The following is a 12,947-nucleotide window of genomic DNA, read 5'->3' as shown; positions in this document are numbered from 1 at the left end:
CAGGGAAGCTGCAGGTGGTTGAGGGTTAGGAGTTACAACTCCCCCTCTGCACGGCGAGCTAAGAGGAGCTCCAGGATCGCTCCCCAAACCCACGCAACCGGAGTGAAATCACTGCAATACCCATGGGGCTGGCTACACTGTGGATGCCAGGGTGACGCTGGCGTCGCCCGCTCCTCCAAGGGCTTGGGTTACCCAACGGCCGCCACCTTGGCGCAGCCCCAGGGCCTCGCATGTGATACGGTCCTGGTGCAGGGGCTGCACGTCGGCTGCTCCCAGCCTTTTCATCTCTGACTCCTCACCTTTGCCGAGAGGCCACGCGTAGCACATTGTCATCTCCTCGCTTTGTGTCTTCCCAGGACAGTGGAACACCTTGGCATCCTCACTGGAGCGCAGCTCTTCTCCCTCAACAGAGAGGAGCTGAAGAAAGTGTGCGGTGATGAGGGGAACAGAGTGTACAGTAAAATCACAGTGGAGAAAAACCTACTGGAGGTAAGTAGCTTTCTGCACAACTCTCACCTGAATGGGTGCCATTAATGGGTCAAATATCCCATTAAACAGACTTTTTAAGAAACACAATTTAAAAAAAAAAAACCAACAACAAAACACTCAAAAACCACACAACCGAAAAAAACCCACACCACCTAAAAATGCTGAGAAGTCTTTTAAGGAAAAAGGCCACAAATCTGTAAGGCAGATCACCCTGTCTCCTCCAATGAATCTGCCTGCTTACCAGTACCGCTCACCCCTTTGAAACTAGCTCTGCTTTTACAGCATTAGTTAAATATTGTAATTTAACTACAGCTTGAAGTTAAAACTCAAACTTCCTCTTTTGTTTCCATTCTAGAAAAGCAGAGGGGAGTCAGAGCTCCAAGAAATCATGAAGCGTCGCCAGGAAAGGATTGATTCTGCTAATTAAAATCTATCTGCTTTATTTCAGCTATTAGTCATAGTAGTACAGAAAAAGGGAATGAAAGCAATGATCCCCAAGACAAGAGACAGCAGTGCTCCACACTTAGCGGTGTAATTGCCATCAAAGTGACAATGGCTTGAACACTGTTGATAAGGGTAGACAATAAGACCATGTCCCATTGGGAAAGGTGTTTTAATATTGCATGAAGTATTTTTTTTTTTTATAACTATATATTTTATACTGAAATTTTATGTGCATGCCGTCAGAGCGGATCAGAATTCACACGTGTCTGAATGTGTGACAATGGCTGGAGTCAAGCAAAAAAGACCCCGCAAAACTTTTTTCAAAGGGCTGTACTTGCTCCCACCCCCTCGCCAGCGTGGCTCGGGAAGAGAGGGCATGGCACGCAGCACGGAACAAGCCAGCCTGAAACTTTGGAGTCTGGACCATGGAAATAAGTCTTTTCCCCCACTTCTTATTTCCTCCTCTGTGGCAGATATCCCCTGCAGCCCACTAGCAAAGACCCTGTGACAATTCACTGTCCTCCTCCTGTTCCCCCCGTGCCCCCTCGTTGGACGAGGCTAGAATTGCAACACACATTACCTACGACTGGCTGCTCCCTTAAACACACGTACCGGGTAGTGCTGTCTTTGAACAGTGGAAATGGGCTTCCATTGCGTAATAACATAATAACGAGCAGGAGCCGAGTGACAACTGAAGTGATCTGAATCTGCAAATAGGTGAGCTCAGCCTGATCATCCCTGCTTACGCGGAGGCTGGGGCTCAGGGCGGCTGTGCAGCCCTTCACCTTGGCACTGATCCTCCATCGGAAAGTTGCAGGATTGCCAAAGCCGGGCCTCAAACAAGGAGACGATAAGCCCCTACCCATTTGCTCCCAACCCAGTCACACCCAAAGCCTTTCCCAGGGTGTTCGCTGCTCGCCCCCACCTTCACATTTTCCTTGCAAAGAGTAATCTGAAATGCTTCCTAAATATCTAAGAAGCAAAAGCACATTTGGAAAGGCTGTTTTAATACAAGATAAACAGCCAGAAGGAAAAAAAAAATCATCTAATTTAGTAGAGGCTATTGTTCTTCCCATCCTGTTTTTCTTAGTAACGTTATGTGTGCATATATATATATATATCTCTAGTGAAATACCCCCTCACTCTAAAAATCTATACCTAGGGATGAGGGAAAAAATCCCTTTCCCTCGAGACATAATTAAGTGATTATGCATCAATAATTTACTGAAAGTTTTAAAAGCTCAAGCAAACCTGTAGTAGATTTCCTGTCCACAGCAAGTTTGGCACACGCTGTATTTACATCTATATTTTACTTACAGACCAACTTGATAAGAATGCAGTAAAGCAAACACACATACAGAAACTGCTCACAGAGGGGGAAGACTTTGTCTTTCTCTCTCATTCCCACACCTTCACTTTGCTCAAATGGGAATTAAGGCCCAGACCCCGCAAAGACTTACACACGTGCTTTCCTTTACCTGCTGCCTGGTGCCACCTCCTCGCAAGGTTAAGCGCCTGCCTAAGTCTTTGCGCAGTTTGGGGCTGTCCTTGCGCATTTAATGGAAAAAGCTGTACAGCTGTAAAGCAGCGGCTGGGGAACACATGCCTACATCTGAGAATACCCACACACCTCTCAGTTTTGGCTTTGCTCTTCCCAAAACGTTTCTAACGGGTGATATATTTTCTTAATCTTGAAATAGGACGTTGTTAGCACCAGCAGAATTAGGGTGCAGGCAGGGAACTTACAGAGGAGGATCATGGTATCAGCCACAACCCTGCTGGCTTGCCGCAGCGGCTGGAGTTTGCAAAGGGCACTCACCTTGTCAGGGAGGGATGAAGAGGACAATCCTCCTGAGAAGCCCTGGCTCTGGATTAGGGTGGGGATGGGAATCAGCTGTGAACGCTGGCAAACCATCGGTGTTAAAAGCACAGAAGGCTAAACAATTTCTAAAATGAAACCAGAAACAACTGGTGAGCTAGGAAACACACCACCATTCTCGTGTTTGGGTATAAAGGAAGGCAAATCACACAGATTTATAGTTACTTGGGATTCTAATAGAAGCGTATGTGACAGTTCTCTAAAGCCGGGAGCTACGGGAGCATTTCGTAAAATAAATATATCAGTAGACCTTATTGCAGAAGTCACTTTTAAAAATTTCCATATGACTGAGCTGTGCATCTGTTATATTTGTACTGCCTGCAGATAATGCTATAATGTACTGTACATTAATGTAATTGAACGAAGGATAAAATGATATAACCATGCACTGTATAAGATTTATTAAAATAGTTAAGTTATACTTATAACTCCATCTCTGTCTTTTTCACTTGGATATAAATGAAAGCAGCAGGGTGCAAAACCAGTAGGCAAGGGCTGCTTTTCATAACGACTTGTCGGTCTGAGCCTAAGACACATGGCAGAATATCTGAAACCGCGTGTTTCCTTTGGTTTCGGGGACTGCCATTCAAAAAGGAAGGACGTTATGGCCTTGGTAATCATTCATGTCTGAAAACAGGGGCAGGTGAAAATGCCACATATGATAGTAATCAAAAGCTGGGAAAGCTACCAGCCGAATCCAAACATCCCCTTTCTCATCATCTTGGACAACAAACCTCTTACCTCTGGAACATGCAGCTGAGACAACACGCCAGCATTTACACACTCAGACACTGTCCAAGGCTACACCTGCAGCGGTTAGCTAGAAACGCCCAAACGTGGTTAACACCAGCTAATGCAGGGCTGAGAACAAAGGGAAGGGAGGGGAGGTACGAGGGAGGTTCTCCTGCTCCTTGGAAAGGGCTCCGGAGACAATGAGAACATGCTTCCTACATAGTCACGGAATTCAAACAGGACTTTAATGTAACGCCTCTTTCCATTATCTTCTCTTCGGGTTGAGAAGGTTGTACAAAAGCATATTCTTGTATATCAGGAGGGAAATTATCACGGCAGCTTCCACAGTTGCAACAATACAAGACAAAATGAGGGGAACAGCACAGTGCAAAGAGCCTGTATTTAAAGGCCAAGCAGCAGATTCTACAGCATTTTCAGCCGAGCATTCCCTGTTCCAGAAGCACAACCACGTTAGCGGGATCGCCTTCTCCACAGCTGAGGTGAAGCGCAGGTGAACGACTGGGGCCTTGCTGGGTGCAGGGCTCCCTGTGGCAGGGCAGGCGGCAGCCCCAGCTGTGCTGGGCCTGGCCACGGCAGCATGAGGAAACGTACCGCCCGGCTCCTGCAACGGGTTAACACAGGCGTGGCCCGGCTGGAGTCTTTCCCCAAGGCTGCCAAAGGGGCGAAGGCCTAACCCTCACCAACGCTCCCGCCGCCATCTTATATCATCGGCGGAGCCTTCTCACGGCGAGGCCCCGCGGGGCGGATGTCCGAGGGGCGGCTCGGGCGCCGTGCCCGGCCACGGGGAGCCCCCACGGGAGCTCCTTGGGACAGAAGGGACCTCTCGGCCCCAGCCCACCCGAAGAGCGGCTCCCCGGAGGACCGCGCTGCCCGCTCCCCGCTCCGGCGCAATGGCGGCCCGGGGCATCCGCATCCCCCGTCGCCATGGTGACCACTCCCCCGACCCTCACGAGCCGCCAAACCACCCAATCAGGAACCTTCTTCCGCCCCGGCTCCGCCCGGCCGCGTCCGTCTTGCCCTTTCCACGCTTCTGATTGGCTGGCCGCCTCCCTGCTGGGCTGGGATTGGTGGCGGGCGGGCGGCGCGCCCCTCCCCTCCCCGCAGGCGGTGGGTATCGGGCGCGAGCGAGCGGCGGGTGCGCGCGCAGGCCGGCTCCCCTCAGGGCACGCAGGGTTCCTTATAGGCGGCGCGAGGCCCCCCCGCCCGGAACGGATTATGTCGGTGTCCCCCGTGAAACGGCAGAAGATGGAGTCGGCGCTGGACCAGCTCAAGCACCACACCACCGTGGTGGCCGACACCGGGGACTTCAACGGTGAGGGGCGGCGCGGGGGGGAGGGTGGTCACCGCACCCCCCCCCTTCTCCGCGGAGAGTGGATGGTCCCGGCCCGGCGGGGGCGAGCGCCCGGGAGGAGCGAACCACCCTGGCGGCGGGGGGGCGGGGGTCGCCGGTTGGTGCCGGTGCGTTGCGCAAGGCCGGCGTTGGGCAAGGCGCCGTCACCTAACGAGGGCCGGGGGTGGCCCAGGGAGGGGGGAGGTCTGGGCTGCTGCCCGGTGCCTTCCCCGGGATCCGCGGACCCGGCGCCTGACAGCGCTGTCCTGGCGGCGAGCGTGGATCACCCGCTGTCCCGGTTTGTTGTTGTTTTGGGTTTGTTTTTTTTATTCCAAACGGCGGAAGAGAAGCAGTCGGGGAGCAAAGACCATAACGCAAAAGCGCTTTTGTTCCCCTCCCGAGGCGGGAGGGGGCCTTCGGGTGCCCCCAAGGGGTGTCCCTTGTCCCGAAGCCGTCGCTGGCCCACCGATGGCTCTCCCGGCCCATCCCCGGGCTAACGCTTCCTGATCCCCTCCTGCCACCGCCGAGCGCGCCGCGAGCCCTCTCCTGTCACCCAGACCCATAGCTGATGAGTAAAGGACCCTAAATGGCAGCCGTCAGATGTCCTGTACGAGCAGATTTAAGGTTAAGAGTGCAGGGAGGTGGCAGCAGCTCAGCCGTGTCCCTCGTGACGCTGCGCGCGTTGACGTCCTTGCACTGGCTGGAGGTAACGCGTGTCTGTGAGCGCTTTGGGTTGCCCGATTCCGAGCGTCGGGATGCACGAAACATCAGGGAGAAACTGCTCCCGGGCTGTAAGAGTCCGTCCAATGTTGTTGTCCCTTAAAGTACATCAGTGTGACAGGCAGCGGCCACGCCAGGGAGGGGAGGGAGCAGCAACGCAGCATTGCGTCGAGAGAGCTGGAAACACCAAGTGACTAATTAAGCCTTGACGGATTTCACAGACTGGTTTGTGTGGGAAGGGACTTTAAAGCCCACCCAGTGCCACCCCCTGCCCTGGGCAGGGACACCTCCCACCAGCCCAGGTTGCTCCAAGCCCCATCCAACCTGGCCTTGAACCCCTCCAGGGATGGGGCAGCCACAGCTTCTCTGGGCAACCTGGGCCAGGGGCTCACCACCAAGTCAAGAATTCTTCCTCAGATCTCATCCAAGTCTCCCCTCTTTCAGCTTAAAACCCTTCCCCCTCGTCCCACGGCTCCCCTCCCTGCTCCAGAGTCCCTCCCCAGCTTTCCTGGAGCCCCTTGAGGGCCTGGAAGGGGCTGGAAGGTCTCCCCGGAGCCTTCTCTTCTCCAGGCTGAACCCCCCCAGCTCTCTCAGCCTGTCCCCACAGCAGAGGGGCTCCAGCCCTCCCAGCATCTCTGGGGCCTCCTCTGGACTCATGCCAACAGGTCCATGTCCTTCTTATCTTACGTTGGTGGCCCCAGAACTGGAGGCAGCACTGCGGGGGAGGAGGGGGGGTGTCTCACCAGAACAGAGCAGAGGGGCAGAATCCCCTCCCTTGAGGTGATTTGTGTACCTTCAGGTAGCAACAAAGCTGGCCAAAGCCCAGTGTCTGCTGAAATTCCATGACTTTTAAAACATTACGCTGTCTACCCTAGTTTCAAAAAAGCATAATGGGAAAAAAAAGAAATCATCCTTCTGAGTGCCGAGGGTGTGTTTGTGTATGGGTGGCAGTAAGGAGACCATCCACTGTCCGCTGGAAAGTTTTAACAAGCTCCTTGAAACAGTTTTTCAGTTGCTCTCTGGCTGCCTGTGTCACCTCTGGATCCTTCTTACAGCCCAAACGGGGCTACAGTTGCCATCTGCCTCACTATTCAGGCTAAACACCGATGCTGGTTACGGTGCCGGTGTTGCTAACGCCAGTTCCCAGTTGTGATTATTGATAGATGTGTCACACAGTGCTGTGCGGGAAAGATTCAGGTTGGAATGGCTCCTGACACGAGCTCCTGCAGCAGGTGACGGTGGCTTCTCTAGGAGTTGCTCTAGTTTTGCCCGTTCCCGAAGCCGGACCAGGACATGCTCACTCTCTTGCGTGGCTCTTTGCACTCGCAGCGAGGAAAGGGGGCACAGTCATTATGGACCCCCCTGACAGCTTGTGCTGCACAGCTAAAAACCAGGCTGCTGCCTGCTCTCCGACAGGCCTAAAGGAAGATGGGGTGAGGAACACAGCGTGACAGGCTTAACAAGATGAATTTACACATGTTGCCAGAGACCTGTTAAGAGTCTTCAAATGCTGCAAGGCTGGAGAGGAGTAGTAAGCTCTGCCAAAATACACTTCTCTAAAATTGCATGCATGCTTCAGAACTGAGTTTCATTGTGTAGTGCTTTATTTTAAGCAGCATCCATGTGAATAAAGTGTGTTTTGAAGGTCCTGTCTATATGGAGTGGACTTGCTCCAGGATCATGCTCATCACCTAGCAGCGAACTATGGAAAAACAACGCTTATTTTCTTCTATGACTGAAAAAATAATGTTGCACTCTTTAACTTGGGTTTTCATCTCTGTGCAAAAAACGCTGAGGAAAGTGAGCTTGTAATAAATATTGTCATTTTTGACAGGTAGTTGTGTTCTGTAAGTGGAGATTGCTGGGGGGCCTGCAGAGGCTCCCCTCCGTTTGCTGAGTCAGGCTCTGCGTGCCAGGGCCAGACAGCGCACGGCCGCAGCCTGCGCTGGTAAACAGCCGGTATCACCCCAAATAGGTGTAGTCCGGGGCTTAAGGTAAGCCAAAGGTTCCAATAGCTCCTACAAGGAAGGAAGCCTGGTAGTACAAGGAAATAACAACAACAGATACTAAGAAGTGGTCTGCAACTATTTGAAGAAGTTTTTAAAATGCAGTAAGAAAAGTTGCTAGAGCCTAACGGCTGAGTTCTGCTCCTGGTCTGGTTCTAACAGTTGTAGACAAAGCAAACCCCCAAAGTCTAACTGCCAGAAGGGAAGAAAGAGCTCCTCGTCTTTACTTCCCCCCAGGATTCCTGGAACTCAGCTATGCTGGTGAATGTGATAGGGACAGATGGGAGATGTGGAAAACCAGTGGCACTTCTCTTCTTCTGTCATTTCTACAAGTTTATTTCTTTTGGGCAATGTCTCTAGTAGTAGCGAGTAAACTTTTCTGTATTTATTCCTGTCGCTCTGTTAACTTTGTTCTGTACTTCTGGCACAAGGCAGCTTTCAGGCAGTGGTATTTAAACATCACCGTGCACTAGTCTGCTCTGTCACCAACACTACCGTCTTACAGCCAGAAGTGTTTACATTCTCACATATTTGAGCAAAATCCTTTTAATTGCTCAGGGCTGCTGATTGTTTTAAACGGGCTATTTTTATTTCCCCAGCAATTGATGAGTACAAGCCCCTAGATGCCACCACCAACCCATCTCTGATCCTAGCTGCTGCTCAGATGCCAGCTTACCAGGAACTTGTGGATGATGCTGTTGCCTATGGGAAAAAACTTGGTGGGTAAGTAGAGAGGCTTGCGTTTTTTTATCTCAGTAGATCTATATTTAAGATGCCTTATTTATATAAATAGCATTTAGTACTACTAGCAATGTACTGGGGTTTTCTCCTCATGTATTCGTAGGTGTATCTCCTGCCCTAAAAAGCCTCAACCCTTAAAGAAAAATGTCTTATGCTGGTTTCGGAAGCGCTTTGAAGAAGTGCATCTCCATTTTCCAGTTCTCACGTGGCCTTCTAGGGCTGCTCAGGAAAACACTCTTGAGTCAACAGCATTTTAGGAAACAGTAGCCAAAGGCTAGTACTGCTGGTGGATCACAGAGCGCAGAACATCAAAGTGGAGCAGAGCAGAAGTGGCTATTTGAACTCTGGAATTTAATGTTAAATGGGCTGTGAAATTTGATCTTCAAATCCGTGACAAGGTGGGAACGCACTTTTTTTTTTTTCCCCCCCATAGAAATTATTTTGCTCTTTGTGGTTTCCAGGTCAGAAGAGGAGCAGATCAAAAATGCTTGTGACAAACTTTTTGTATTATTTGGAGCTGAAATATTGAAGAGGATACCTGGCCGTGTGTCCACAGAAGTAGATGCAAGGTTGGCTCTTTTTCCTCTGGGTTATCCTGGATATTTGTACATACACAAAGAGACATGATGCGAGTTGGAGAACGATGTTCTTGACTAGACAGCTCACTGTTTTAAGGCTAGCAAGAGTTAATGTGTTTAATTAGAGCACAGATTTTACTTAGTTTGCTTGATTATAACTTGGTGACAAAAGTTTATGAAAACAAGTAATACTGAGCTTGTATTTTTGTAATCTTCCTGTTGTTCCTTACGCAAGAGAAACCTCACCTTTCCAGTATACTTAAGAGTTTTGCTCTTTCTCTTCTGTCTTCTCAATTTACCAAGAAATCTGTTCTAACAGTTTATTTCAAGACTTACATAGGATTTGTCTGTTAACCTACTTCTTGCCAATTCACTTCTACTGCTTGGCTTCTGCATTCGTTACGGAAAAACTCCAGGAAAACTTTAATCTGTAACTTTTTCAAGGAAAGCTATCTTGAGCTCTGGATCCTCTGAATCGGAGAGTAGCAGTGCTGTCATACACCTACTTAATGGGCTCACAATCCAGGAAGCCTCTCTGAGAACAAAAAGCTGCTGTTGGCATATAAACGCTGATAAAACAGACAATGTTTTTCAATGTGGTTGGGGGGGGGGGGGGGAAGCATTTAAAAAACAAACAAACAAAAAACCCAGTCAGTTTTAAGCAGTCCTGCTCTTGTTTCAAAGGTTGTCCTTTGATAAGGAAGGAATGATTCAGAGGGCCAGGCGCCTCATTGACCTTTATAAGGAAGCAGGAATTGGTAAAGATCGTATTCTCATTAAGCTCTCTTCAACATGGGAAGGAATCCAGGCTGGCAAGTAAGTATTTCTGTCCCTGGTATGCTGATTTGCTGATTCATAGCATGCTCCTGCGTGTTCACAGGCACCTGACAAACTCATTCTTGTAATAAAGAATTGTTTTGAAAGCATTGCACCAGGAAATCTGTTGCTAGGGCTACAGATAGCAAGCAAGGTGCTCTGCTACAGCTTTCTGTCAAAATAGGAAAAGTTTGTTCATACAAGGGCCAGGCCACGAACAAGAGTTTCCTGAAATATCATTCTGAACTGTCTGCATTTGGTTCAGGGAACACCATTAAATAAAGCAGAGTCTGGCAGCACAAAACATTTGCTGTTAGCTTAAAACTCTAAAGCTTATAAACTGTACCACATTCCTAATTTAACTCAAGAAATTCAGTAGTTGTAACTTACTAGCTTGTTACTAGACTATAAATTCAATGGGTGAGCAAAGTGCTGTTTCAAGCCAGCCTGTGTCTGCAGGGTGCTGGAAGCAGAGTATGGGATTCACTGCAACATGACCTTGCTGTTCTCCTTTGCTCAGGCGGTTGCCTGTGCTGAAGCTGGAGTTACTCTGATTTCCCCATTCGTAGGACGGATCCTGGATTGGTATGTTGCAAATGGAGATAAGAAAGCCTACGAGCCTTCAGAGGATCCAGGTAAGCTTTTAACACATTGTTAAAAATCCAATAGCTACACATTCAAACTGCCGTTTACTCATATAAACCCTCTTATGAAAAAATGTTGGTTTTGAGCATGTTCTAAATAACCATTTGTACTTCAAATGAATTATTCTGAAAGCTGCTGATCTCTCCCTTTTAGGAGTGAAGAGTGTCACTAAGATCTATAACTATTACAAAAAGTTTGGCTACAAAACCATCGTGATGGGTGCTTCGTTTCGAAATACGGGAGAAATAAAAGCACTTACAGGCTGTGACTATCTCACCATTTCACCCAAGCTTTTGGCAGAGCTCAGCAAAGAGTATGTCAAGTTAACTCCCACGCTCAGTATAAAAGAGGGTGAGTCCACATCTATGTAACGTGAGCTTGCTCAGCCTCCTTTTCTTGAGCGTCGTGGTTCCGCTCAGCTCCGTGGTGCTTGCTTCCATTCTGCTCTAAGGGGAAGTCTTCACTCCTTTCTAAGGGAACTGGAGCCTCGTTACAACGCTACTGCTACAGCTGCTGACACACAGTCACTTCTTTAGCATCTTGGGTCCCACTGAGTACACTAATTGCAACTACGATGGGTCTTGAGTGTGCTTAAATACGGTGCCCCCTCTCCTGAGAGGACAGGGAGAGCAGAAGGAGGAACTTTCCACTTCGTATGCTTGGGATGAAATTTTATTGAATATTAGAAAGATGCCAAACCTAGTTTAATCTTAAGTTAATATTGTATCAGTGATGCAATTAGCTCCAGACATGCCAAAAGGTATGCTTTCCCTCCAGCTCTAGAAATCAATCATATGCAAGACTAAGTGATTTGATCTAGTGATACTGTGCCACAATGGTTTTAAATTTTTGTTCCCGTTGCACTACTCCTGCTTTTCTGTTGCCTTATTAAAACGCTACTTTACAACTCGGAAAATGAGATTTGTGCACAGCTGTAGCCATGGGTTGCTGCTTACAGGGTGCTGGCTGGCTTGTAGGCATGTTATCAATTGAGCTTTTGTTAGGTACTGCCAAATAATCAAAGACCTAATTGTTCAGCGTATTTGCTTAGAATGTCTCACTGCGGTAGGACTGTTGCATAATTCCTGATAATAGGCCTGAAAGTACCGTACCATTCGGAAGCAGATACAAGATAATGGCATACACATAAACGTTGTGTTTTCAGAGGAACTGATTATCTAGGCTACTTTCCCCCCAAAACCATCGGGAGCATTTTCAGTCTTGCATGCCAAAGCGTGCTGCTGTAGCAAGTCATGTTGAAAGTGGTGTTTGAAATTTTTCAACAGCTGGAGATGGTCAGAACCTTGAGACAGTTTTAGGAAGCCTGTGGTATTTGATAATAATCTGATAATATGGTTTTGTTTCTTTCTCAATTCCCCTTGCACAGCTCAGGCATGTCAGCTTGAGAAGATCCACCTGGATGAGAAGGCATTCCGCTGGCTCCATAATGAAGACCAAATGGCTGTGGAGAAACTATCTGATGGGATCAGAAAATTTGCTGCAGATGCAATTAAACTGGAGAGGATGTTAAAGGTAGATGTTATATCATGCTGCCTCCTGCCACCTCTCGTGTTCCTCCACGTACTGCAGCTAACGCACAGTTCCTTGAGGCATGGCTAAGGATTAGGAACCTGTAAGCAAGTCCCGTCAGGCTTTTATGCGGGCAGTACAGATTATCTAGGACAGGCAGCTAGCAAACTGCCCACCTAAATTAGCGAATTTGGTAAACTTCACTGCATCTCAAGAAAGAATTCATGCCAGATGTATAGAGCCACACCTGCTGTTTGAGGCCCAAGGCAGTGTTTAGACTGGCAGCTAATCAAGATAACACTACTGTTAAAGTGAAAAGTTCCTTAAGCCTAATTCTGAACTTATTAGCTGTCAGCAGTGGTACAAGATATGTAAATAATCTTCAGATAGCGAGCTGGAAATAAATCATGCTTGTACTTGGCATGAGGAGGCACCAAGAAGAGATATGCTGAGGACAGCCAGGCCATGTGAAAGTCTGTCAATTTATGGAGAGCCTTTCAAATGGGATTAATTGAATTTGGGGGGAAAAATTACACCCTGGGTATACCTGATTGAGGCACTTGTTCTTGTTGACTGATAACTACTTAATAGTGACTTAAGCCCGCGTTGCTAAAGCACAGTTCCCAAACTCTTGCTCAGCTGCTCTTTGTTCACTTCTCTCTTTCTAGGAGCGAATGTTCAGTGCTGAAAATGGAAAGTAGAAAAATCAGGATGCTCCTGAGTGGTCAAGGCTGAATGAGTGGATCACCTGAGGTTAAATGGATGTACAAATGTCTTACCTGTAAAAGTCTTATGCTATGTATGGATAGATTTCTGTATGATGCTTTTTTATCAATTTGCAAAGGGACAAATAGAATTTCAAATTTTTGTGGCACTTTTGTCAATACATGCAAATTAACACAGCCTTTCCTTGTAACGTGTTCATTTCCCTGCTGCACGGGCCATCTGACCTAGTATTTTAATTTTTTTGAATTTTTTTATTAAATTCCTAACTAAGTCTACATTCCTAACACATT

General features: G+C 48.2%; 3 protein-coding genes across 7 annotated transcripts in view; 2 read left to right on the top strand and 1 right to left on the bottom strand.

Moving 5' to 3' along the window:
• EPS8L2 (EPS8 signaling adaptor L2) overlaps window positions 1-3,240 on the top strand; it is a 70,724-nt gene extending 67,484 nt beyond the window's left edge. For both annotated transcript variants that reach the window (XM_074586609.1, XM_074586610.1), the window contains 2 exons: window positions 357-489; window positions 845-3,240. In XM_074586609.1, the coding sequence (XP_074442710.1) occupies window positions 357-489; window positions 845-916 (205 nt within the window). In that variant the 3' untranslated portion in view covers window positions 917-3,240. The remainder of the gene's footprint in view (window positions 1-356; window positions 490-844) is intronic.
• The window catches only part of GATD1 (glutamine amidotransferase class 1 domain containing 1), a 106,994-nt gene that overhangs the window by 72,337 nt on the left and 21,710 nt on the right, over window positions 1-12,947 (bottom strand). Inside the window, exon 10 of one of the 4 annotated variants that reach the window (XR_012586941.1) lies at window positions 5,079-5,792. The exons of 2 other annotated variants lie outside the window; for them this stretch is intronic. The gene's annotated coding sequence lies outside the window, so the exon portion shown is untranslated. Of the gene's footprint in view, window positions 1-5,078; window positions 5,793-8,812; window positions 8,958-12,947 lie in introns of those variants that run through there. One more of the 4 variants, XR_012586940.1, reaches the window with a different exon arrangement.
• Window positions 4,632-12,836, top strand: TALDO1 (transaldolase 1). Its single transcript, XM_074586614.1, has 8 exons — window positions 4,632-4,877; window positions 8,221-8,344; window positions 8,824-8,931; window positions 9,625-9,756; window positions 10,216-10,391; window positions 10,555-10,752; window positions 11,789-11,934; window positions 12,600-12,836. Exons 1-8 carry the CDS (start codon window positions 4,781-4,783, stop codon window positions 12,630-12,632), a joined length of 1,014 nt encoding a protein of 337 aa, XP_074442715.1. The 5' UTR covers window positions 4,632-4,780; the 3' UTR covers window positions 12,633-12,836.

The sequence above is a fragment of the Larus michahellis genome, chromosome 4, assembly GCF_964199755.1.
Source record: "Larus michahellis chromosome 4, bLarMic1.1, whole genome shotgun sequence".
NCBI lineage: Eukaryota > Metazoa > Chordata > Aves > Charadriiformes > Laridae > Larus > Larus michahellis.
Note: the sequence above shows the minus strand (reverse complement) of the source record. Positions and strands in the feature narration are given on the sequence as shown.

Coding starts and splice junctions, on each gene's coding strand:
- TALDO1 (XM_074586614.1), top strand. CDS start 4,781: ATGTCGGTGTCCCCCGTGAAACGGCAGAAGATGGAGTCGGCGCTGGAC. Junction 4,878..8,220: donor CGACACCGGGGACTTCAACG/GTGAGGGGCGGC, acceptor TTATTTCCCCAG/CAATTGATGAGTACAAGCCC. Junction 9,757..10,215: donor GAAGGAATCCAGGCTGGCAA/GTAAGTATTTCT, acceptor CTGTGTCTGCAG/GGTGCTGGAAGCAGAGTATG.